The sequence below is a fragment of the Adelges cooleyi genome, unplaced genomic scaffold, assembly GCF_023614345.1.
Source record: "Adelges cooleyi isolate 19-005CV unplaced genomic scaffold, UGA_ACOO_1.1 ACOO_flye_CR_arks_rails_tigmint_CR_PRNA_574, whole genome shotgun sequence".
Lineage (NCBI taxonomy): Eukaryota > Metazoa > Arthropoda > Insecta > Hemiptera > Adelgidae > Adelges > Adelges cooleyi.
Genome location: NW_026096268.1, coordinates 15,672,534 through 15,695,038, shown reverse-complemented (window position 1 = coordinate 15,695,038; position 22,505 = coordinate 15,672,534). Strand labels below are relative to the sequence as shown.

Sequence of the window (22,505 nt, the reverse complement as noted above, 5' to 3'; positions counted from 1 at the left end):
TACTTGCGATTTTTTTTTTTTTTATCGTCGCAGTCACATTACCCGTACTCGTTACGGACACGTCCACTTGCAAAGAACAATGCCCTCCCCTCCCCCCTCCTTTGGAACAAATTTTTTCATTAACGTCGCAAGTGTATAATATTGGAAAAACCGTTCTTTTCCCGTCGGAAAGATGGTCAGATTTTCAAATATGCCACCTGTGCGTTTTCCCAGCAACATCCTGACCGCCGCGCCGGTTTTATGGGGGGACCTCCTGATCTTTTTTTTCCAACCAATGCCAAACGATTTTGTCGTTGTCCACCGCGGAATCCACAGCATAACATTTTTATTATCATTAGGGATATTATAGGGAATAGGGACGAGTACTGTACATAGGTAGCCGTGCCGTTGTCGGCCACATGTGCCATCAAATGGGCGGCGGCGGCGGCGGCGGCAGCACCTGCAGGGGTTCGCCGCACGGGCGACAGTCGACACGCGCATATCGGCATATGGGTCAAACAATGCAGATGACGGCCTGTACGTGAAAGCCTTGTGCTCGTTGCACGGCCAAACGGTGGGCGGGGCGCACACGGACGGCGTGTAGCGCCGCCGACGTCGTCGTCCGGAGTCTCGGCGGCCGCCGCCGCCGCGCCGCCGACGTATAGTACCGGCAGCGTACCACACTGTTTCGATAGTGTTCTGTGCTATAGCCGCCCGCCCGTTCGAGTACCCGTACCGTGTACGGAGCCATAGGAGTGAGCGAGACAGAGCGGACGGAGCGGAAAGAGAGAGAAGGACGTTGACGGTCGTCAGTGCGTGCGAGCGAGAGGGGAAAAAAATCCACCTCTCCGTTCATTGATTGAGATTGACATTCCACCGAGCACCAGCACTCGGTAGTCGCTAGTAATAATAATAACCATAATCTTAATAACAGCGTAAAATCGTTTTATTATTTATTATTATCATTATTATTTTTGTTATTGCATTTCGACATCGGTGTACCGTTCTGCCGTGCTAGCTAGCACACAAGTCACAACGTATCGTCGCCGTTGTCCGCACACGCGCCCGCGCCCCGTTTTTTTTTTTTTTGCACACACGGTAAATAATATTATCACCGTCATTGTCTCGGCGACATCATCGGTGTATTGGACAATACGCGCGGACGTGTGTTGTGTGTACTCCCGTGGCCACCAAATAGCGTCCATGACAATTCCGAAGTGCACCGTCGTCGACGTCCACACAACGATCGCATCACCGCTTCCTGTTCCATCGTAGGCGACAGCCGTCGCCGTCCGCATCAAGCTGCAAACGGCATCCAGGGCTTGCCGAACGTCCAGTACAGCTGCATCCGCCAACTACCTGAGAGCAACCGTCGCCATGCAGCCAACCATCCTGTGTCTGGCGCTCGTTTGCGCTACCCTCGTACCTACGGTAAGTGGCCAGTCGTCTCCGATGACCGATTCGTTAGGGACCGCTGTGGTCTATGACCAACATTAGATTTACCCGTACTTCAAATAACATTGACTGATCGAGTTGTATCCTTACTAAGTGCGGAGACGTTGGAAAATAATATTAGGTTGTTGTGCTCCTAGATAGGTAATATGTAATATAATAGTTGGAACTGTGCTATGTGTATGTGTTTTTAGGCTTCGTCAGTCTTGTTATAAATTTGTCCATAGAACTGTTTATAATTTTTGTTCAACCCGTAACATGAATCCACTTAATATTCAAAGCCATACTTTAGTGTTGTAGCCATTGTTTCTACCAGGAAAACTACACATGAAAATTGTATGAGGTATTGAGTATTAAAAATATATTTATGTTACCTTTAGAACCTTTATGTTACCTGTAGGCCGCTGGTTGGTATGTATAATAATTAATAACAATAAATTTAAAGTAATATTTTCTGGATAGAAAACCATTATTTGAAATTTATCAATGTTATTATTTGTTAGTTATCTAAAATAATATATTTTCAAACCAATATATATATATATATATATGTCAATATATTGGGTTTGTTTATAGGTACTAGCTGAATCTAGTAAAAATGTTTCATCCAATCCCATACCACTGAAATCGGATAAAGATGATCTGTTTATAGACGATCCATCAGAGCACGGGGAAGATACTGATACTGACAAAATAGAAGCTGATGATATGATGTTAGGTGAAGAAGGAAGTGGTAACGGTCCTGCCCCTAAAGGAACTGGCGCTGAAGACATGGAATCAAGTGGCTCAGGTTACGGGCCCGACGATGAAGATGCTCAGGTCGGCAACAAAGGCAAAGGAAAAGCTGGACCTGATGCCGAAGACGAAGATGAAGAGGAGGACGAGGACGATAAGGAAGATGAGGATGAAGATGAAGATATAGATGTACCTGATGACAAAATATCGGTACATAAAAGTAATCCTACAACAAGTTCTACATCAACTACTACAACTACTACCACCACAACAACAACAGAGGATCCTAACTCTGAGGAAGAAGAATCAAGAATATTAATCAATAAGGTATGTATGACAAAGTCTAAAACAAGAACTAACATATTAATATTAAAAAAAAATACATCAACATCATCATGGACAATTTAGAGATTGAGATGTCACATTGTTAGGTACTTTTTAAAAATTGAGTAAGTGGGAGGATCTATTTATCGATACGCAAACCTTTGCTTTATGGTTAAATAAAAAACCTATGCTTAGGTTGTTGAGTATTGGTTTTAAATTTAAAAAATATTAAACGGTACCAAAACCTGATGTGTCTCAAAAATTATTTTTTACTTTCCATAAGCGATTAAATCAATTGTACCTATTCATTAACTTAAAAGTAAACACAAGTTGGCTTACAATATAAACAACATTGTTCATTTTAATAAAAAATAAAAAATTGTATTTTGTAGTAACATTAAAAAACTGTAAGGATATTAGATAAATTTAAATAAATAAAGTGTTGACATATTATGTGAGCATATTGTATAGAGTTACGAATGAAAGAAAATGTTTTACAGTATAATGGAGGAAAATGTAGATTTATGAATTTAAGTAAGTAGAGTGAGGAAAAGTAAATAAATTTATTTCAAATTCAAACTAAGGTAGACATTTTTTTTTTTTAATAATTATAGTTTAAAAAAGAATGTATACCCACTAATTTCCACCACTGTCTATGAAGCATATACATTATTATATGAAGAATGTCATCACAATAGTGTTAGTTAAAATGAAAATAAAATATGCAAATTCAGTAGGTGGTTATCAATATGAAGATAACAACATAGTTGTCCATATTCACTGTGAATTGGTGTTTTTTTTATAACGTTTTTATGAACTCACAATCTTGTTTATTATTAACTATAAAATGACTAATTTTTATAAATAAATAATAATAGTAACTTAATGATAAGAATCATGATGTCAGCGTTGGGCCTTCGTGGCCTGTTAAGCTACATGATGATGATGATGAATTTAATGATAAGAATACATTAGCTTTTAGCTAATAAATTCTCTCCCCAAACAATAATGTTTGGGGAGAGAATCTAATTGGTTTTTATAGTTTTATGATAATATTCTTTGTGTTGTATATAGAAAATAGAAATTAGTGTTTTTAACACTAAGGTAATTTTTTTTATGGAATGATAACGGATTAACTCATTTAAAATATTGTTGATGTACTTTACATAATTATTGAAAATTGATACGTATAATAATATACATACTGGTGGTTTTAAGTTTTTAATCAAAGGTTTACTACACGAGCTGTATTAATAATAATACGTAACATTTGTTAGTAATTTTATAACACCTGACTGCAATAAAAAATTCTCTTAAAACGTTAACATAAAGTCATTTTTCCGTTATCTAGAATTGTACGTAGGATGATTCATTGGCGCAAATGAAAATATTTCACTTATCTAATCTAAATAATTATGAACTAATAAAATTTGCAGACAAAATACATTTATACTAAGCTAGGAGGCATGTTAATGACTACCTGAGTTATTGTGTGAAGTGTAATAACTTTTTGCCTACAAAACGTATGTATACTTAGAAAATAAAGAGTTGTTAAATTAAAATAGTTCAATTATTAAACTCAATAATTTTTTTTTAATAGGGTTTAATATTTACATTTAGTCATTAAATGTGTTGAACAGTAGATTTAAAAAAAAATGTATTAAGTGATGATTTTGTATCAACTTGAACAATAGCACACTACATCCCTTTTCCATCGTAATGTTTGTCACTGCATAATTGTTCAGGTGCAAGATTTATTTTATTTCGCTTGTACATTTGTGTAAACAAAATAATATGTTGAATCATTGTTTGACGGGACTATAGATAAAATATAGTACAATATTACAGACAGAACTCTTGAAATTATTAAAAAGAAAAACCTACACAAAAATGTGTATATCAACGGGGTTATATATTACCGCCGTAAGAATTATTATGGAGATCCTTTACTATTAGTATAAATGTATCTACTTATAACTTAATTGTAATGAATACCATATTAGAAAAAAAATATTCTTAAATAGCTGCTAAAATATTTTTGACATACTTCGATAAATTTGCTGTATAAAAAAAATTAATAATAAATATAGATATATATTTATTTTTTTTATTATAGCACATTGTATTATTAAAACATTTTTTTTTTTTTATAAAGTAGCTAAATTTTATAATTATTCCTGATTACTAAAAGTAATTTGTGGCGCTGATAATGTGATATGAAATTAAAACTATATTAAGCTATTAAAAAAAATTTATATATATTTTTTTTTTTACTAGTTTCGTTTTTAAATTATATAGTATTTATTTTAAAAGTACATTGAACTTAAAATATAATTTACATTGAACAATTTATTATATGTCAACTCTACAGTAGACGTGTGTAAGGAATTTTGTATTTGACGACGGTTTTTTTAAAGAAATTTGATTACGCATCTTTTTTTTATATTATGTACATATGCTGTGCCCATCGTTATAAAATCACCAAGAACTTTATAATTGAACAGGTTGCATTTTTCACCTCTTCCTGATGAATTGCACTTTTTATTTTGCAACGATTAATCTGACGCCTTATTTCTTATTTTTATATATTTATTTATGTATTTAGAACTTTATTTGGTTATAGTTTGCAGTACACCTCAGCAAAATATTACATTTTACTTGATAGCTAATTTCTTTGACCATATTATTAAATATGTACATATTTTTGCACTAGTCACTTTTTATTATTAAACGTATACTATGTACGCCATAGACAATGTTTTCGATAAAATATTCGGAATCAATATTTACTTAAAAAGTAGATTTTATAATAGCTTACAACACTTCTACCAATTATTATCATTTAGTTTTAGGTATTATCTTGTCTAATCATTAAATAATTATTGTAGTATCGTTGAACGGAAAAATGATCTTTTTATTAAGTAATTTAATAACTCCATTGTAATTTCAGCCCAAACCGAAATCCAACTATGATACCGTGGAACAGCCTAGTATACCAGAAGTACCTCAGACGTCTACTTCAACTAGCACACTTCCGCCACCGCCGTCAAACGGAATCGATGAGCATTCCAGCAATGGCGTTTACATCAGTCCAAACAGCCATCCGGAGCGGACGACCTCGTTTTTCGCACAACCTGGCATACTTGCGGGTAATGACCAAACACGAATAACTGCTATATTGGAAGATGCTCGTTTATTTATTGTTATAAATTAATATTTGTTTTATTGTGTATTTATTTCAGCGGTCATCGGAGGTGCCGTTGTGGGGTTGCTGTGCGCCATTCTTGTCGTGATGTTCATCGTGTACAGAATGCGTAAAAAAGACGAAGGCTCGTATCCACTTGAAGAAACGAAGCGTTCGCCGGCTACCAACCCATACCTGAAATCCACACACCGAGAGTTCTATGCATGAGCACACGTTCATGAAGAAGTGTGTTTTATTTATGAGCCTTTGAACATAGTATACGTTATCATATTGTATAATCCACTTCCACCACCTTGAAACCCATACATATTTTTGAAACTTTCGGTTATACGCAGTTAACGCGACAATGTTGGCGTGCACACAATTTATTTATTGTATTTTTTTTTTTTTTGCTGTGAATTATACACGTCGCCAAATTTGGTACTAGTTGTTCAAAAGTAAGCTTCACTTTTCAATCAAATTTACTTTAAATAAGTGTAGTATAACTGAATTTTGACTATCCCATGACTTCAAAAAAAAAAATATATATATATATATATATATTACGTAAATTATTGTACAAATTACTATCGCTACTAATGATTTATAGCCGGAGTTTGTCTCACTGTTTCTTTGTGTCTTCCCAATTTCATTTGGAAAACTAGTAAATACGTAAACAAAATTCTATATTGTATAAACTATTAATATTATCGAGTTGGCGTACCATAAAAAAAAAAAAAAACGATAGCCAATAATAATTTATAATAATATCGTCCATCTCGAGTCTTGTTCTTTCAATGAAAAAGGATACTTTTATTCGACTAATTTTCTCAACACGGAGAATAAGACTTAACATTAATATCATATGAAAATAATAGAGGATTTATAATTATGTCGTATTGGTTTGGTACGGATCGCTTTCTATATAGTATCAAAAAAAAAAAAAAAGTACTGATTATCGCAAATTAATTTGAAAACTCAAGTTTTATTATTATTTGTTGAAATCCATTTTTAATTTTTTTTTAATTAAATTTAAGTTTATAGGCAGTATTAAAACGAAATTTTTAAAATTTGTTCATTCAAAAGACCAATTTTAAATGGTTTATTTTGAAAACCAGTAACCATTTAAAGAATCTTAGCCGACACAATTGTGTGCCATCAGTTTTGTTGGTCCTTGGGCCCTGTTTATATATTATATTAAAATGTTTTCCATTTTAAAACACTTTGTAAATAATGTTTAGACATAACAAATTATTATTACTACTTAATAGTTTCTAATATTTTTTATTATATATTAATAATTATATTTATTTAGTTTAGTGTGAAACTAACTACAAGTATACTGTACCCCCACTGCGTTTTATATTCTTTTTTTTTTTATTTTGTACATATATATTTTTACTGATGAAATAAAATCATTACCTAAAATTGGAAAACTACCAAGTATATTGTTTTTTCTTCTAACACGGTTAATATTTAACGATACATTATGTTATTACTTTAATAAACTTGTATTATTTATAAAACTTTAAATAGTTTACAATTTTTTGTCATTAGTTTATCTAACGCTTACAGTCTAATTTGCCTAATTAAGTTTTGACACGATACAACCTTATTTTTGTTCGGCAACATTTTTTTTAATTGGTAATTTTTAAGGCATGAAATTTAAATCATCAACAATTGGCTAAAATAAATAAACGGAAACATTGGAATCAAGTAACCAATACTATTCATGAGAATCTCGTATTTTATTTAGCGTTATTAAATACAAATGTACTATGTATATAACTAAAATTGTCTAATAAAGTGTAAGTCTATAAAAGTCATAAATCTAAATAATATGTATGCTATATAACATTATTTAATCAGTCAATATCATTTGATTTTCAGTATGATAACGCTAAGTAAATAAAATTTCAGCTTTTATGTCTTATAAAATATAAATTAAATAAAAAGTCACTAATTTTTACTCATTTAAATCAACCTATCTCTGGCATAGACTTAGTATTGTATGTTATTCATTTCATGACATTATGGTTTGGCTCCTTTTGCCCCTGAGCACAGTATTAATTTTTAGTACTGTATTTTACTAATGTAAATTTGTATTTTATTTTAATAATCAATTAATGAAGTTCAATCACTACTGTTATTTTTATATTAACAAAATTAATACAAATTCGAATAATAGGTGTAAATTAAAGTTTTAAATATTTATATGTATTTCTTTGGTCCTAATTTTTTACAAAATTTCAATTTGAGTTCAGCGGCTTTTAAAACTCGTAAATTGATGTGAAATATTTAAAAAAAAAAAACGGTAAAATTTATTAATTTATGCGAGGTAATTTTCATATCAGCACACTATGTTGTTGCGGCTGAACGACCCTCACACATGTCGGATATCTATAATATATTATATTAAAATATTATTATATTGTATCTATATACGTACGCGACAAAAGTATAATGCACGCAGACATACCTGCGACCGTCAAAAATCATAATGGAATGAAAATAATGGCTTATAATTTATTGTACAAAAATTAAATTAATTAAACAAATTATAAAGTAATAGCGTCACCAGCGTAGGAAACCCCTAGATAATATTTTTTCGATATCACATAACCTGACCGATGTGTGACCCGAGATTGCACACCCAGCAATAACCGGTTACAGTGAACTTAATCCCACAGCCGTTTTACTCACTCAGCCACACCTAAGACAATTACCAGTGCCAGGCATTCACAACACATCGTACCTTTGGAAGACGCCGTGTTACGTGTAGGATCTGAATTACAAAGGCAAACTGGACATAGGCCGCCATGGAATTACGATAGCTACCAAAGCAAACACAGTCGGGGCGTCGAGATCCACCCGACATAGGTGTACACAATAAATTTAATTATATTATATAAAATATACGGTCATGTTACGTAATCATATGTTATTATATTATATGTTTCCTCATGTTAAAAACATTGCAAGGTATATGTAACAAAATATAAAACAATTTTAAAAATTTTTCAAAACGCTTTTATTAATATTAAAATTTGCACAAAAATATTAAACTTTACAATCTAAACAATTTATTTTACAGTAATAATATATAATATATTATATATCATCACGTTTATAATTTTTATATTTATATACTTTTACTCAAAAAAAAATATTTGTATTTTACATAATTATAATATTTTTAAATAACATATCGAGTCAGAAAAATAACTAATATACAAACATAGATAAAAAATGTATATTATAATTTCTTTAGACTTATCAATAATTTGAATTATAGTATTCAAAAAGTAAAAACAGCGACCTAAATAATTAAAATATATTACATGTTCGTAAAGCATCTGATCATTTAAATAGTTCTATGTAACAATTTTTTTTATAATTTTAATTTTTTATTATAAAATTATAAATAATAATTATAAAAGTAATTAATTTAAGTTTACTGTTTGATTTCAATTCTTTCAAACTGAAAGCAACGAAATATCAACAAAAAGATAATGGAAGGAAAAAATAAACCTATTTACATTGAAAACACCACTTTGGCATTTTTAATTTAATGGAAAAAAAAGACTAACAAAATGAGTATGTCATTAAATTTTTGATTGATTTAAAAATAATCTATTTACTTATTCATTAAGAATTAAAAAGACTTATCAATGTAATTATAATTAAATGCTATGAACGATCAAACCGTTGGTGGGGGAGGCGGTGGTGGTGGAGGTGGAGGTTGTCTGAAAAACATAGTTGAGAAGTACGCTTGTGACGGAGGACTAAAAAGTTTGGGAGGACCGTTGTCGTGGACAGCGGCTGTAGGTAACAAAATGTCTTCTTTAGCACAAGAATAGAGCTGTTCGTTATCAGAGCGTTGATAATATGAATCTAAAAAATGCATACAATACAAAATTAAATCAATAAAAAGTTTAGTTAATTTGACATCAATCATCAAATATTTATACTAAACCACTTACATCGTGCGACGTCTACAGGTGGTGGTACAAAATCCGACGGTGGTGATAATCTCGGATGTCTCTTAGGTAGATCTTCGGTGATGTTAACACCAAATTGTCTCCGCAATCTATCGTTAAGGTTTTCCCATTGTTTAGGTTCTTCTTTAGATATACTAGTTTCGAACAACAATGGTCCAGTCGATTTTTGTGCTAGTTTAGACTCCAATTCCAAAGATTTAGCAATCACTTGTTGTGTGATCTCTTCGTAAGCCGCGAGAGAGGTATTCGGCGATACAGAAGGTGACGGCCTAGATACGTCGCTAAATCCAGACTGAATTTCTTTTTCTTTGGTGGTGGATGCTTGCGATTCTTTACGACGTCTATATTCTGACAATGACAACTGAAAATGCATTTGTTTAGTTAATGGAGTTGTCATATGATCACATACTATTTATATCACATGGTTAAAAAAGAACAAAAAAATACCTTTCGTTTCACTGGCGGTGGTGGTGGCGGCGGCGGCGGAGTTTTTTCAACAACTGGCGGTGGAGGAAGTGGAGGTATTTCAGTAGCCGACGGTAGAACAATGTTCTTAATGTCGTGAGTAGCTTCAAACGACTCTTTGTTCCCTGACACAACAATGTCGGTAATAGTTGTAGTAGTAGCATTATTGGTTTTGGTAGTAATAGGGGATGATTGATCTGTTTTAAAGTCATGCAGCGGAAGTATATTTTCTGACCGAACCGGGCTCGTTTCTAAGTCATCGATCGGTTCATCTTTGGGAATTACAACTTTTGATTCGACGACAAATGTATCATCTTCTGAAATGGTTGGTTTGATGTCAAGTTGTTTTTCTGGTGTGGGTGGCTCAGAACTACCACCTTCATCGTCTGGTTTGAATTCACCCAAGAATGATTCCACCAAGGCAACAGTGTTGGACTTTTGTAAATCTAAGAGCGGCATGCTTTTGTTCTACAATATAAATGTGTTAAAAATTAGAATTTGCTCAATTACTCCATAGAATAAATAGTAACTTACCTTAAATATAGCTAATTTGGAATCGATAGACGCAATATTACGGGATGCTTGTTCAACTTCTTCGTCTTCAATTACATCTTCTTCGGCAAAACTTATGTGTCCCGAACCCGGGACGGTTGGTGACGGACAATCGGACATAGATTCTCGAGCCATTCTTCGCTTTTTTAATGGACCTACTTGCTGGTCTCCGTTGCTAAACCCAATTGAATCTGAAATTCAATATGCACCATTAATTTATATATGTTCATTTATATTTATAAGAGATTATAAAAGTAGTTCGGAAATTATTACTATCTTTGCCATTAGTACCTTGTTCACTAATAGCTTGTTGTAACCATCGTTTTTTAGCACAACCAGATTCACCGACTTTATAATCTTCACTGCCTGTCGGAGAGTTTCCTTCAGATTTTACCCATGAATTAACAAAATCCTATTAAAAAAAAAAAAAAATGTATAAATATTAATGAAAATTCTTTCAAATAGGGTTTTAATTGTATTATTACTTTTTTAGTATTAGGAAATTTAAATCCGGGCGCAAGCGGACCAACAGCCGCTGCCACTAGCATGCAAGTATTGGACAGCGGTGCCGTTGGTGTTCCTTCGCTTCCGCTTGCATCTTCACTATCCATTTTGACTGGTGTATGGGGTGCATTGTTATGAGGCGATCGTCGAAGCATCGATCGTGGGATAGACGATTGGGTCGATGGCCTGTGCTGAAAGCGCACTGAAAATTTACAACGATTCTGGATACGCTTCCTAGAATTCAAGCGACCCTTTCGTTCTTCGTCGTCATCACCATCATCATTGTTGTTGTCGTCTTCGTCAGATGAACTATTATAAGAACGATTTGCAATAGCTGCAGCTCGACGTTGTGGCCTGTTGGCCCTAGTAGATTTTGAACGACTATTTTTTGACGGTCTCTGTTTTCTTCTGTAGACAAATTTAACATTATTAGATATATTTGAACACATTAAATTTGTTTAAATTACATACTTGACAACACTTTTTCGAACCCTATTCCTGTTTATATTCTGCGGAGAGTTATTACAAGAATCATCTTTATGCGACCTTGCCTCTTGTTTTCTAGCTTCTTTTTTTTCCATTCTTTCAAACGCTTTCATAATAGCCACCATTTTCCTTTCTTCTCTAGACTAAAGGTTAAGAAAAAATTGATTTAATCATGAATATTTAATAATAGTTATATTTGATATATTACCATCTCGCTAAGTCTTCTCACCATTTTATTATCATTGTTGTTGGATTTGTTTTCTGGTTCTGGACTTGTCTCTACCTTTTTTACAGGACTTTTAGGTCGCCCTGGCCCATTAGGCTCCTTAGTTTTAGTTATTGGAGGTGGCGGTGAAACGTTAGACTTGGGTATTGACCTTTTAATCATTTTTTTATTTGTCTTTTTAAGACTTCTTTGTTGCCTCGTTCTTTTGGTTCTTTGGGGTTTGTTTTCTTCATCCTCGGACGAGTGACTAACAGTAGGGTCGATAAGTGGGGACGAAGAAGAACTTTCAGGTACAACTGACAATGGCGGGGTTGCAGGAGGTAACAAATTTATTGAAGCTGTACATGTAGACGAATCTCCACAATTACAATACTTCACAGGAACTGCTGTTTGATGATGATTTATAGTAATTTCACTGTTTTTCTCTATATACTGATTAGCCACAATGTATAAATGTATAGAACCTTTTTCGATATAATGTTTCAACTAAATAACACAAAAAAAAAAAATGTAACCGTTAGAAATTACTATCATTCTACCATTATTTACACAAAAAGCTTACCTCAGCATTTGGTTTACATGATCGTCGAACAAAACGAGCATCATTGCCATACGTGCGACAATCCACACATACCTCAATGTCACATTCTGCTGAAAATCGAACTGTATAAAAAAATACATAAGGGTCGGTTCGATTTGGTATTAAATCTTTATACGCCGAGCCGGTCCACGTAAACTTTCCACGGACTTCAATTATAGGTTGGTTATTTGTCAATACCGAACTACTGACTAACATCTGAAATAGAACATTCTATGTTATACAAATTATCCAAAAGACGTAACAACAACCAACATTGCAATAAGAATGAATACATACCTTAATGCCACTGGGAAGTAACGAAATTTTCGTCCTGCTAATAGGTATTTTAACTGGCGTTCGAAGTTCTCCGATGGCTATACTGCCATTAGGTTTAATGGACGACAGCCGAGCTCGGAGTTCTTGAGAATAATGATTGGTTACGGCTTCTTCGTATTTATCAATCCAGTTCCTTAATAACTCGACGGGCTGTTCAGTATTTGACTTGTATTGTTTAGATGATGGTTTGTCAGTTTTAAATATTTTTGGCTCGTCATCAGAAGAATAGTCAATAGTCTGAAAAAGAATTGAATTTCAACTGTTATTCATTCGGAATAATTTTTTTATTTAGTCAACCATTGAAGAGATGGAAATATTTATACTTATCCATTTAATTTTGTCATGCTAAATTATAATAATGTTAAAATAAATTTGGAAAATACAAAACTTTCGACTTGCCTAATAGCAAGATTAACAAAGACAACTAATGGTTTGGAAATAGATATAAAATCTTTTAAAAAAAAAAACGTACACAAGAACCATCTTTAAAATAGTACATATAATTAAGTATTTCACAAAAAAAAAAAAAACTGAGGATTGTTTAATAAACTAAAGTTGTTGGTTTAAATTTTAATTATAACTTATATATATATGTTAAATATTTAGAGTTGGCAAAAAAACACAGGAAGTTATTTTGTTATATCTCCGCAAACAAATTATAAATATCAAAAACTATAGGTTTTATGGGATGTATGCATAATTAAAAAAAAAGGTCAGGTTTTTTTTTTAAAGAAACGTAAGCTACTATCAACTATTTCATAAATTTAATATAAATACATCAAAATTAATTACCTTCTTTTTGGGAATAATTTTTTTATCTTGGTTGACTTTTTTCTTTTTATCCATGGCTGCTATTCGCTTTTTCTCCAACAACATTTCTTTGCGTCTAATCAACATTTTCTTGCGTTCTTCAGCTATTGCTTTTTTCTCGGGCGTCATAGAGCCTTTCTTTTTTGAACCTAATGGAGGTCCGCTTTTTCTACGTTGTTTCATAGGAGGCAAACCGTTGGACTTGCGTTTTTGTGTATTCTTCTGACGACTTTTATATTTTTTCCGTTTAGTTTGCAAATTATTTTGATCTATTAGAAATAAATTGAATTAATAATTATACTATACTAATTTATACCAAAAACACACAACATTGTTTTTTTTTTTTTTTTTTTTAAATATATTTTAATATTACTGTAAAGATTTTAATTTTACCTGGTTCAGAAGAGAGATCAGAGTCACTTGAGTGACGTAAATGTGAAGCAGAGCTCAGAGCTAATCTCTTGGCTATTTTCATATGCTGTAAAGCTGCTGCTGCTTCTTTATTAAAAGGCCTAGGTGAACATCGTTCACATAAATATTCTTCAGGAAGGTTAGTTCTACTTTCCAAGACACAATCAACATGTTGCCAAACACTGAAACAGTTGTTAAAAAAAGAACTTAGTCATTTATTTATATTTGCCTTTTTATTATTTACACAATTTATAATGCAAGTAATACTCACAAACATTTGTCACAGCTGATCATAAAACCATCATCGTGTTCCAATTCACTATTAAAACAAAAATATATAATATTTAAACAATAATAATATATATATATATATATATATATGTTTGTATAAAAAATTGTATTTGTCAAAAGAGAATTACTATAGATGTAAAATACAGGCTGTTTTTTTTTTTTTTTTTTACTCACCAAATGCATCTAGTAACAGCGGGTTCTTCCGACTTGTTAGTCTCTTTTACTTTATCTTTTCCTCCTTCTGCTACAGCTTCTGGTGCTGTATCAGTTTCTTCACCTTGACCGTCTGGATCATGATCACTTGCACTTAGTTCGCTTTCTATTTGAATTGGAGGTTCATGCTTGATTACCGATTGTAAGGACTCGGTAGACATTTTTGGCACATTGTTAGGAATACTCGATGGCTTTTGTACAACTAAACAAATATACAAACATACATATTCAGTGAAATAAGATTATTTTTTTATTTCATAAATACACTATTAAAAAAAAAATGTAGTCTGTGTTACCTCTGTTATTATTGGTTATATTGAATTGATTTTGTATCACTGTGGGCGATACTATACATGATGGAGCAGAGTCAATATTCAATGTAGATACCAAACCATTTATTTGGTTAGGTTTTTGTGGAGACGGCCTCGGGACAAAACAATAGTTATGTTCCACTTTGATTAACTAAAAATAATAATTTAAAAAAATAAGTAACCATTTAAGTTGAATATATTTTATTTAAAATATGAAACTACGTACCTCAGCTGGCTTCTTTGCATCATAAATTGGTCGATGCTCGGTCACTTCCAACAGTTCATCATCACTGGGGCAATTGTCTCGCCTTAATACAGCACTAAACAACAGTATAAAAAATATATATTAAGTTTGTTTTAACAGAATTTAAATGAATATTTCAATATACTTACGCAGAACGGCTTACAGGAACAATACGAGTTCGTTGGTTATTTCCCAACCGATTACGAGGTGGCATATATGTCATTAACATATGAGGTGTTAGACCAACCCGATTGTACGGCATCTGAGGTTGTACAACCGGTGTTGAAACAAAAACATTCTTTCGAACGGATTCCATTTGAATGGAATTGGCGTTTCTCTGCAAAATAATTATTACATTAAATTAACACTTGGATATTATATTTATGAAACTACAATATTACTACATAATATAATAACATAATGGTACCTGGTAAACTGGTATTTGTTTGAAATGTTGATTGGGTGACAATATGTGATTGGCGCTGGCATGATTGAGCTGTAAAGGAAACCTGTGCATGGTAACCGGTTGACTTGCGGTGCGCAAAACAGTTGCACGCGCATGGTGATCTTGCGTTTGACTGCGTGATGGTGTCATTTGGACTATTAGGCTTGGACCTGAGACCTCCTGGCTGGACACAGGGCGACCAACAGGGATGGTCAGTTGGCCAGATACAGCTGGACCACATGGCACGCGACTTGAACCTACAAGAAAGTAAGCAGCGCTTCCCGGTGTCCTGACGTTACCATCCGATTCCATTACCAACCTACTTTAGCTCTATCCTAAAAACAAATATTAACAAATAGTTGTTAATTTCAAATTAATCAAGACCGCCCAAAAAAAAATTACTCAAATAAGCATTCATTATTGGTCATCGATCATAAGGTTTTTTTAGTAATAGCATGAGTTTTAGTTGATTTTTCAACTCACATTAAAATGTGGACAGTTGATTAATCAAAACCAATTCATAAAAAATACATTAGAAATTGGGTACAATATAGGGAGGTGCCTGAGAGACAAGTTTTGGCGGGAAACGCCATTATAACATAAAACATTATTTATTGGAATCGTAGAATTTAATAAAATCGACCCATGAACAATCCAATCCTACTGAAATAATGTAATAATAATATTTCACATTCAGAGGATTATCAACCGGCCATTTCCACAACAAGACAATAATCGTCATCAAGAACATAACCTTGAGGGTCACGATGACGAGTAGTGTAGTAATAATAACAATATTATAATATTTTCGTCCATAATCGGTCAATGTAAACAAAGAACGAAAAGTTTTATAGGGAAATAAAATGAAAAATATCATGACGGGTTATTACTATGTTATTAACTTGGCCAATGAAAAACGCGGAAGTTCGTGTAAGAATATAGGAATAAGATAAGATAATTTTAAAAACAGGAACTCAATAAAAGAAAAAGTAAAAACCGATATTTTTAATTACAATTCTAAATTTATAAAAACAGTGTCTCCAGTTAGAAAAAAAAAAACATTACATTTTTAGCTGTTATTTTCAGAAAATAAATTATCGTATTCCACCCGACTCGAGTTAGAGTATCAACATTGTTCATGGCTTTTATCCGATCAACAGAAACCTTTGCGCCATAACAATAATATTACATTGTATTATTATTATTATACATTTGTCAATGTGGCCGAACAGGACCCACGATTACGTCAAACGTGTATCGTCCGGCATACGGTATGCTAATACATAAAATATATATATTATGTATGTATGTGCCGATATAATAACATGTAATGAACGTGATATTATTTTATCGACTGGGCGAATGAAGTTGGTGGTCGGCGGACAACGCCAAACGTGAATATGCGCGCGCGCAAGTCGCGACTAACCATCAGCGACGGCAACTGGCAAGGCCGAATGAGCGGGCCGCGGGAATTGGGGGCCCCTCATGGGGAAACGCCGCCACCGGTATACCACGCCACGCCGGGGTGCCGGTAAAAGGAGGGAAACGACGGCGCCGCGGCACGGCACGAGTGCGCACCGCGAAAACACAACAATACGGCGTTGTGTACACACACAAATACAATCGCGCGCGCGCACACACGCATAAAAAAACAAAAACAAGATAGTGGAACGTCATCGCCGATAGTAACAAAAAAAAAAATAAAATATTAAATATATAAATAATATAATAATACAAAAACTGTCGTGTCCCGGTTTTTGCCTCCCGTAATGTTTTATTATTGTGACGGACTATACAATAATAGTATATATTAATATAGTATTGCCCTTCCAGGCTTTATTATAACATGAGAACGAGGTAGGGTGATCCCCTCTAACACAACGTTACATCCAAACTTTACGGGAATAGGGGACATTCACACACAAGAATACGCGGTTTTCGTAACGTACGTGTCCCACAATTTAAATTCAAAAATAACAACACTGCGTTTCGCATAATTACTGTACGGTTTAATACATTACATCAATATAATATTTCAAAACAAATATTAATATTTTTATATTAAGGAGTTCTTGTTTTCTTAATTACATAAAATTAAATCGATTTGAGTATAACTGCAGTAAATGTTTGGCAACATGAATTATTAAGGTAGAATCGCTTTGGGAACTTATTTATAGTCAATAAAAAACAATTAACCCTATTTGGCGGGAAAATAGAAATAACAATATTACACACATAGACGCATACAATATTGATAAGGCAGTTCTATAAAATTTATATCTACTATGAATTATCCAACTAAAAACAAAATTTCAAGGTCACTCAGTCAAAAATAAGGTATTTGAAAAAAACTATTATTAACATTTAACCGATAATAACAGTTATGACAATAGTCAGTTGCACAAACGGAAATTCAGTCGTTATTTTATGGAAAAATGTATAAAATAGTTAGATGTGTTGGCACTTGGCAATAAAATAATTGTATGTTATGGTAAGTATAAAGTATGTATATCATAACCATTGTACAATATTAAAAGTACTTTATTCGCGTTAAATTAACAATATAAAAATATGATTTATAATAAAACTATAGTGTTACGATACTTAGCTAAATCAAATTTTATGAATATTGTAATGGTCAGATAAATAAAACAAACCGAAACATAACTGACTATGCCTACATGATAAATAAACTAGATTACACGAGTATAAAAAAAAAAAATAATAATATTGCTGTGACCTATGGATAAGGTTTCTTGAACCTAATTAATAATTCATAATGTGCTTTGAATACTTCAGAATACAACAGTCACCAGTTGGAATTAATAAATATCAGAACTTTTACTTATTTCAATAAACGAAATGTGTACAACAATTACAATAATAAATGTTAATAAGATACATATAAAATAACATCGAAATACACACAAATCACTCGTATTACTTCAATCTACGATAACCACAAATCAATTGGACTCTATAATATCAAACAACACAAATGGACTGAAAATTTAGATTAAAATTGAAAATTGGTTATTTCCACTCAAATTGAAAAAAGAAGTTCTTAGCCCAACGCTGTCATTATGATGATGATGATTTCTAGACGGGTTCGCTGTCTTGGACGGGAGGTCAGTCCATCACCAGTGAGAGGGATGGCGGCTCCTTTTCACCAGACGATTGCCTGCCTGGCAAACTAAGTGCACACGACCAAATTTCGAACTAGGCCACTTTTCCTTCTCTTAGTAATAATAATTAAGTATTAAGTATTGATTTTTTTTTTTTTACATGAGTAGTTATTTTGAAACGAATCAAACAAATTGTATGAAAAAATCCAAATAAACATGCTATTCAATTAAATTCAATAAAAGTCTAAAATATACAAAGAAAATTTAACTTGTACCATCTACAATATTAAGTACAATTTATAAAAATTAAGTAATACTTAATATATTGCAGAAGAGTGGAAATATCCAACATAACAACAATAAAATATGTGAACTTGTAAGGAACTTTATTTAACTGATAGTAATAAGTGTTTACCAAATGTTTGATTAAGGCCAAATCATGATGCAGAATCATGAAAATCACAACAATAAATGTTTACAATTCTAACTTCGATTAAATTTCACTATAAATCACAATGTTATACCGCACAAGAACAAGATTATGAAAATAGGATAAACCTATGAAAATCTATTAATAAAAACAAATATATTTAAAACCCAAGTAGCGTTTGATAGTTTCCAAATTGAAACCGTTATTCAAATTATTGAAATGTTGTATTGTAGTTTCTCGTAACGGGCTTAGTTTCAACAATGGCCTGTATCAACAGGCTCAACGCCGATGATGTCTGTCTACTGAAAGGCGATCAATCAAAATATATGAACACAAAAACGAATAATTCGTGAACTATTGACTTTAGGTAACTACCCAGTGTTGTAAAGTGGAGTGAGCACTTGGCTGTTTGGGGGTAATGTTAGATGGGTTTCGATTTGTGGTCGGTGGCCGAGATTTAGTGTTGTTGCGAGAACGTAAATAAACAGCACACAGTGATCGCGATAAACGGAATCAAACAAAGATATTTACATGACCGGCAGACGAGTGATAAGCCGAGGGAAAAGTTAAGTGTGAAATACCGCCATTTTAGAGTCTGTCAAATGGACTTTTGCAACGCAAACGCCGGTGTCCGGCGGCCACCGAGTTGCCGAGCTGGCCGGCGGACGTCGCCTTTGCGTCGGGCGCGCTATCCGACGGAACAGAGAGCGGAAAACTCACAAACAGCCGAGTAAATATGATGTAAATAATACAATTTGTGCACGTACCTGGAACGTAAACATTACAGAACGTGTCGGTTTGTAGCGCACGGCAAAAACGAACGCGTCGGCCACGGCTTTCGTCGAACGGAACACTTGATCGCCGGTGATATGCACTCCGAAATTTCGTTCAACATTTAATTTAAAACGCGTACGGCGACGGGTTATCGACATAGAAACGTTAAAAAACACTTGATTTAACCTAATCGGCCATCTTGTCCGTGTTCTCGAAGAATAACAAAACATCATCGATTCGGGGGTAACGAGCCGCCAGAGTGGGGATGCGCTGCACGGCCGGCGCGGCGCATGGAATGTGCGAATGGCGCAGCATTAAATCGTATCCTCCATGACTGGTTGCGGTTTTTCTCTCCATGGCCGTGTTGTTTATCCTCATTGCCAGAACCCGGAACGGCGGACTTCTCCGGTTTAAATTCGTTTTTCCCTCTTACCGCTTACATTTTAACCCTTTCGTTCCTGGGAATTTTTTTTTTTCTCGAAAAAAAAATCAATTTTTTTACGTATCGGATTGATTATCAATATAGCTGTGTCGATTTTTTTATCATCAATCTGTACTAGAACTTGTGTTTAAAGACATTTTCGATAATGATGGTACGTTGTTAATATTTTATTCAATTTTTTAAAGTTAAATCCTCGTACGAGGATGTCAGTAACGAAAGGGTTAATAATATGTTATGTTTTAAGGGGAACGGAAAGCGTCAAGTTTTTTTACAAAGAAAGACTAAAACAGAAGTCACTTTATGATTTGTCTACCGGACCGATTTCAGACAATGTTATTTTGTTATATAGTTTAGTATCTTTTCTATACGGGCTAAAATGCCGATTTTTTATTTTCGAAATAATTTTTTAAAGCGTTTAGATTTTTACTCAATTATAGTTATTTCTAATACATCTTAACTAATTTTCTAATTGCTTAATTAAAAAATCAGTCTAGCCCCTATAGAAAAAACAGTAAGCAGTAAGCTTTACATAAGAAAAAAAAAATTGAATTCCGTCCAATAAATACGTCAGAAAATGACTTCTAGTTCTACGAAAGTCATTTTTTATCAAACTTTCACCATACTCGGAAAAAAATAACTTTAAAAGTATTATAACTAGAAAAACTTAATATTTTTTCACCTTAAAATTGGTCGGCATTTTATAAATGGCTTCTAGATTAATTTTTGTCAACTATTGCTATTACTCCTTAATAAATAGCGCTTCCCGTCTCCCTTAATATTTTATCATAATTTATATTTTATTTATAATTCTTATTTTTGGTCACCAATGTCCGGCCGGAAGTATAACATGCGACCTACACTTTATAAATTAAATTTAAAACTTATACTCAATTCCAAGGTCACGAAAAACCGATACGATAAAAATACAAGTGCGGTTATAATTGGATAAATACAATTTAGATGAACTTTATTTTAAAGGTTCAAATCATACTTGTTTCAATGATTCAAATGAGCCAAGAAAATATTCATTGTAGAGGTTCACATATGTTCTTCCAAAATGATTAAATGATAAAAACTAATAAGTACTATAATAAATTATTAAACACTGTGTACAAAATAATTGCAAATATTCAGGGAATTTTTATTTAGAAAAATGAAGTTTGGGATATTCAATAATAATCAAAATTAAAATAACTGTATACTTATTACCTGGTTTATACTTTTTGACATCATCTGTTGTTAGAAATGTGGTAACAAATAAAACAATTTAGCACCAGACTTGGAATCAAATTTAAATCTTCCGCATGTTACCTCTTGAACTGCTAACATTATAAAATGTATTTTACTATAAGAAGAATATATAGAAGTATCCTGTTATATTTTATGAATTTGGGTAATATACATTAATAGTGAAATTAACGTTGCCAGTCACTGCTAATCAATTGCCTACATTTTCTGAAAACGCACTAAATATATTTTATGTTACACTACTTTTTATCCACATTAGCCTGGTGAAAAGATCGACGAGCTTAAATATTTTTACAGAACTAAAGTCCAATCATTCTAAGTAGACGTAATTTTGTCAGACTTTTAGGTCTAAATTGGTCTCTTATTAGAACAACAAAATGGCTTTTACTCGTAGAAAAAATTGTCATGTTATAAATTACACCCTAAGGTTTTACAAATTATCTTAAAAATAAATTGATATGGTGAAAATTCATTATATCCACCTTTTTCTTGAATATTTCCTATATAATACCCCTCGAAAACTGCACGCTTTCAATCCCCTTAATAATATAATATTTGTCTGGTCTTACAGTTAGGTATTTGATATTTCATTATATATATTGGTTATTATAAGTGTGTTCTTTAATCGTAGTATTCATAAAACAAATATTTTTAAACTATAAATTTAATCCTTAGTATTGTAATAATTCAAAATATTATGAGTAAAACAAACAAATTATTAAATAGAATAGAAAGAATATTTTAATACACACATTACAAAATAGGTCTTATCTCAATTTTTTCTAAAAATTTCAGAAAGTCAGAAAACTTAAGTTGGACAAAGTAAGATAAAGCATTTTTGTTGGGAATGTTGATTTGATGTTTAGTATGAACAAAATACAGAAATAAATATCAGGCTAAAAATAATACATACAAAAAAAAAACAATAATTAATAGT

The 22,505-nt window shown here is 32.6% G+C and overlaps 2 protein-coding genes across 4 annotated transcripts; one reads left to right on the top strand and one right to left on the bottom strand.

The window, feature by feature from the left end:
* The first annotated feature begins 671 nt into the window (after positions 1-671).
* On the top strand, positions 672-7,117 carry LOC126843061 (syndecan). The gene is made up of 4 exons (XM_050580367.1): positions 672-1,410; positions 2,008-2,493; positions 5,441-5,639; positions 5,733-7,117. Exons 1-4 carry the CDS (start codon positions 1,357-1,359, stop codon positions 5,900-5,902), a joined length of 909 nt encoding a protein of 302 aa, XP_050436324.1. The 5' UTR covers positions 672-1,356; the 3' UTR covers positions 5,903-7,117.
* A 1,995-nt stretch (positions 7,118-9,112) lies between these two features.
* LOC126843108 (uncharacterized) lies at positions 9,113-20,119 on the bottom strand. 3 transcript variants are annotated; one of them, XM_050580434.1, is made up of 19 exons: positions 19,872-20,119; positions 15,532-15,884; positions 15,254-15,441; positions 15,087-15,180; positions 14,846-15,011; positions 14,511-14,751; positions 14,317-14,364; positions 14,028-14,227; positions 13,617-13,903; positions 12,786-13,061; positions 12,471-12,704; positions 11,912-12,394; positions 11,668-11,825; positions 11,178-11,604; positions 10,966-11,104; positions 10,675-10,883; positions 10,123-10,608; positions 9,658-10,036; positions 9,113-9,568 (listed from the first exon to the last, which is right to left on the bottom strand). In XM_050580434.1, the coding sequence occupies exons 2-19, from the start codon at positions 15,859-15,861 to the stop codon at positions 9,375-9,377; spliced, it is 4,539 nt and encodes a 1,512-aa protein (XP_050436391.1). In that variant the 5' UTR covers positions 15,862-15,884; positions 19,872-20,119; the 3' UTR covers positions 9,113-9,374. The 3 variants fall into 3 exon arrangements, with proteins under 3 accessions (XP_050436391.1, XP_050436389.1, XP_050436390.1); XM_050580432.1 differs by having other exon boundaries at positions 9,114-9,568; positions 11,891-12,394; XM_050580433.1 differs by having other exon boundaries at positions 9,114-9,568; positions 10,984-11,104; positions 11,891-12,394.
* Between the last annotated feature and the right edge of the window lie 2,386 nt (positions 20,120-22,505).

Bases quoted from the DNA above. Each gene is read 5' to 3' on its own strand.
- LOC126843061 (XM_050580367.1), top strand. From the start codon at position 1,357: ATGCAGCCAACCATCCTGTGTCTGGCGCTCGTTTGCGCTACCCTCGTA. The intron at 2,494-5,440 runs GTATGTATGACA...TTGTAATTTCAG, and splicing joins CAAGAATATTAATCAATAAG to CCCAAACCGAAATCCAACTA. The intron at 5,640-5,732 runs GTAATGACCAAA...TATTTATTTCAG, and splicing joins ACAACCTGGCATACTTGCGG to CGGTCATCGGAGGTGCCGTT.
- LOC126843108 (XM_050580432.1), bottom strand. From the start codon at position 15,861: ATGGAATCGGATGGTAACGTCAGGACACCGGGAAGCGCTGCTTACTTT. The intron at 10,609-10,674 runs GTAAGTTACTAT...TTTATATTGTAG, and splicing joins CCAAATTAGCTATATTTAAG to AACAAAAGCATGCCGCTCTT. The intron at 10,037-10,122 runs GTATTTTTTTGT...ATGCATTTTCAG, and splicing joins CACCGCCAGTGAAACGAAAG to TTGTCATTGTCAGAATATAG.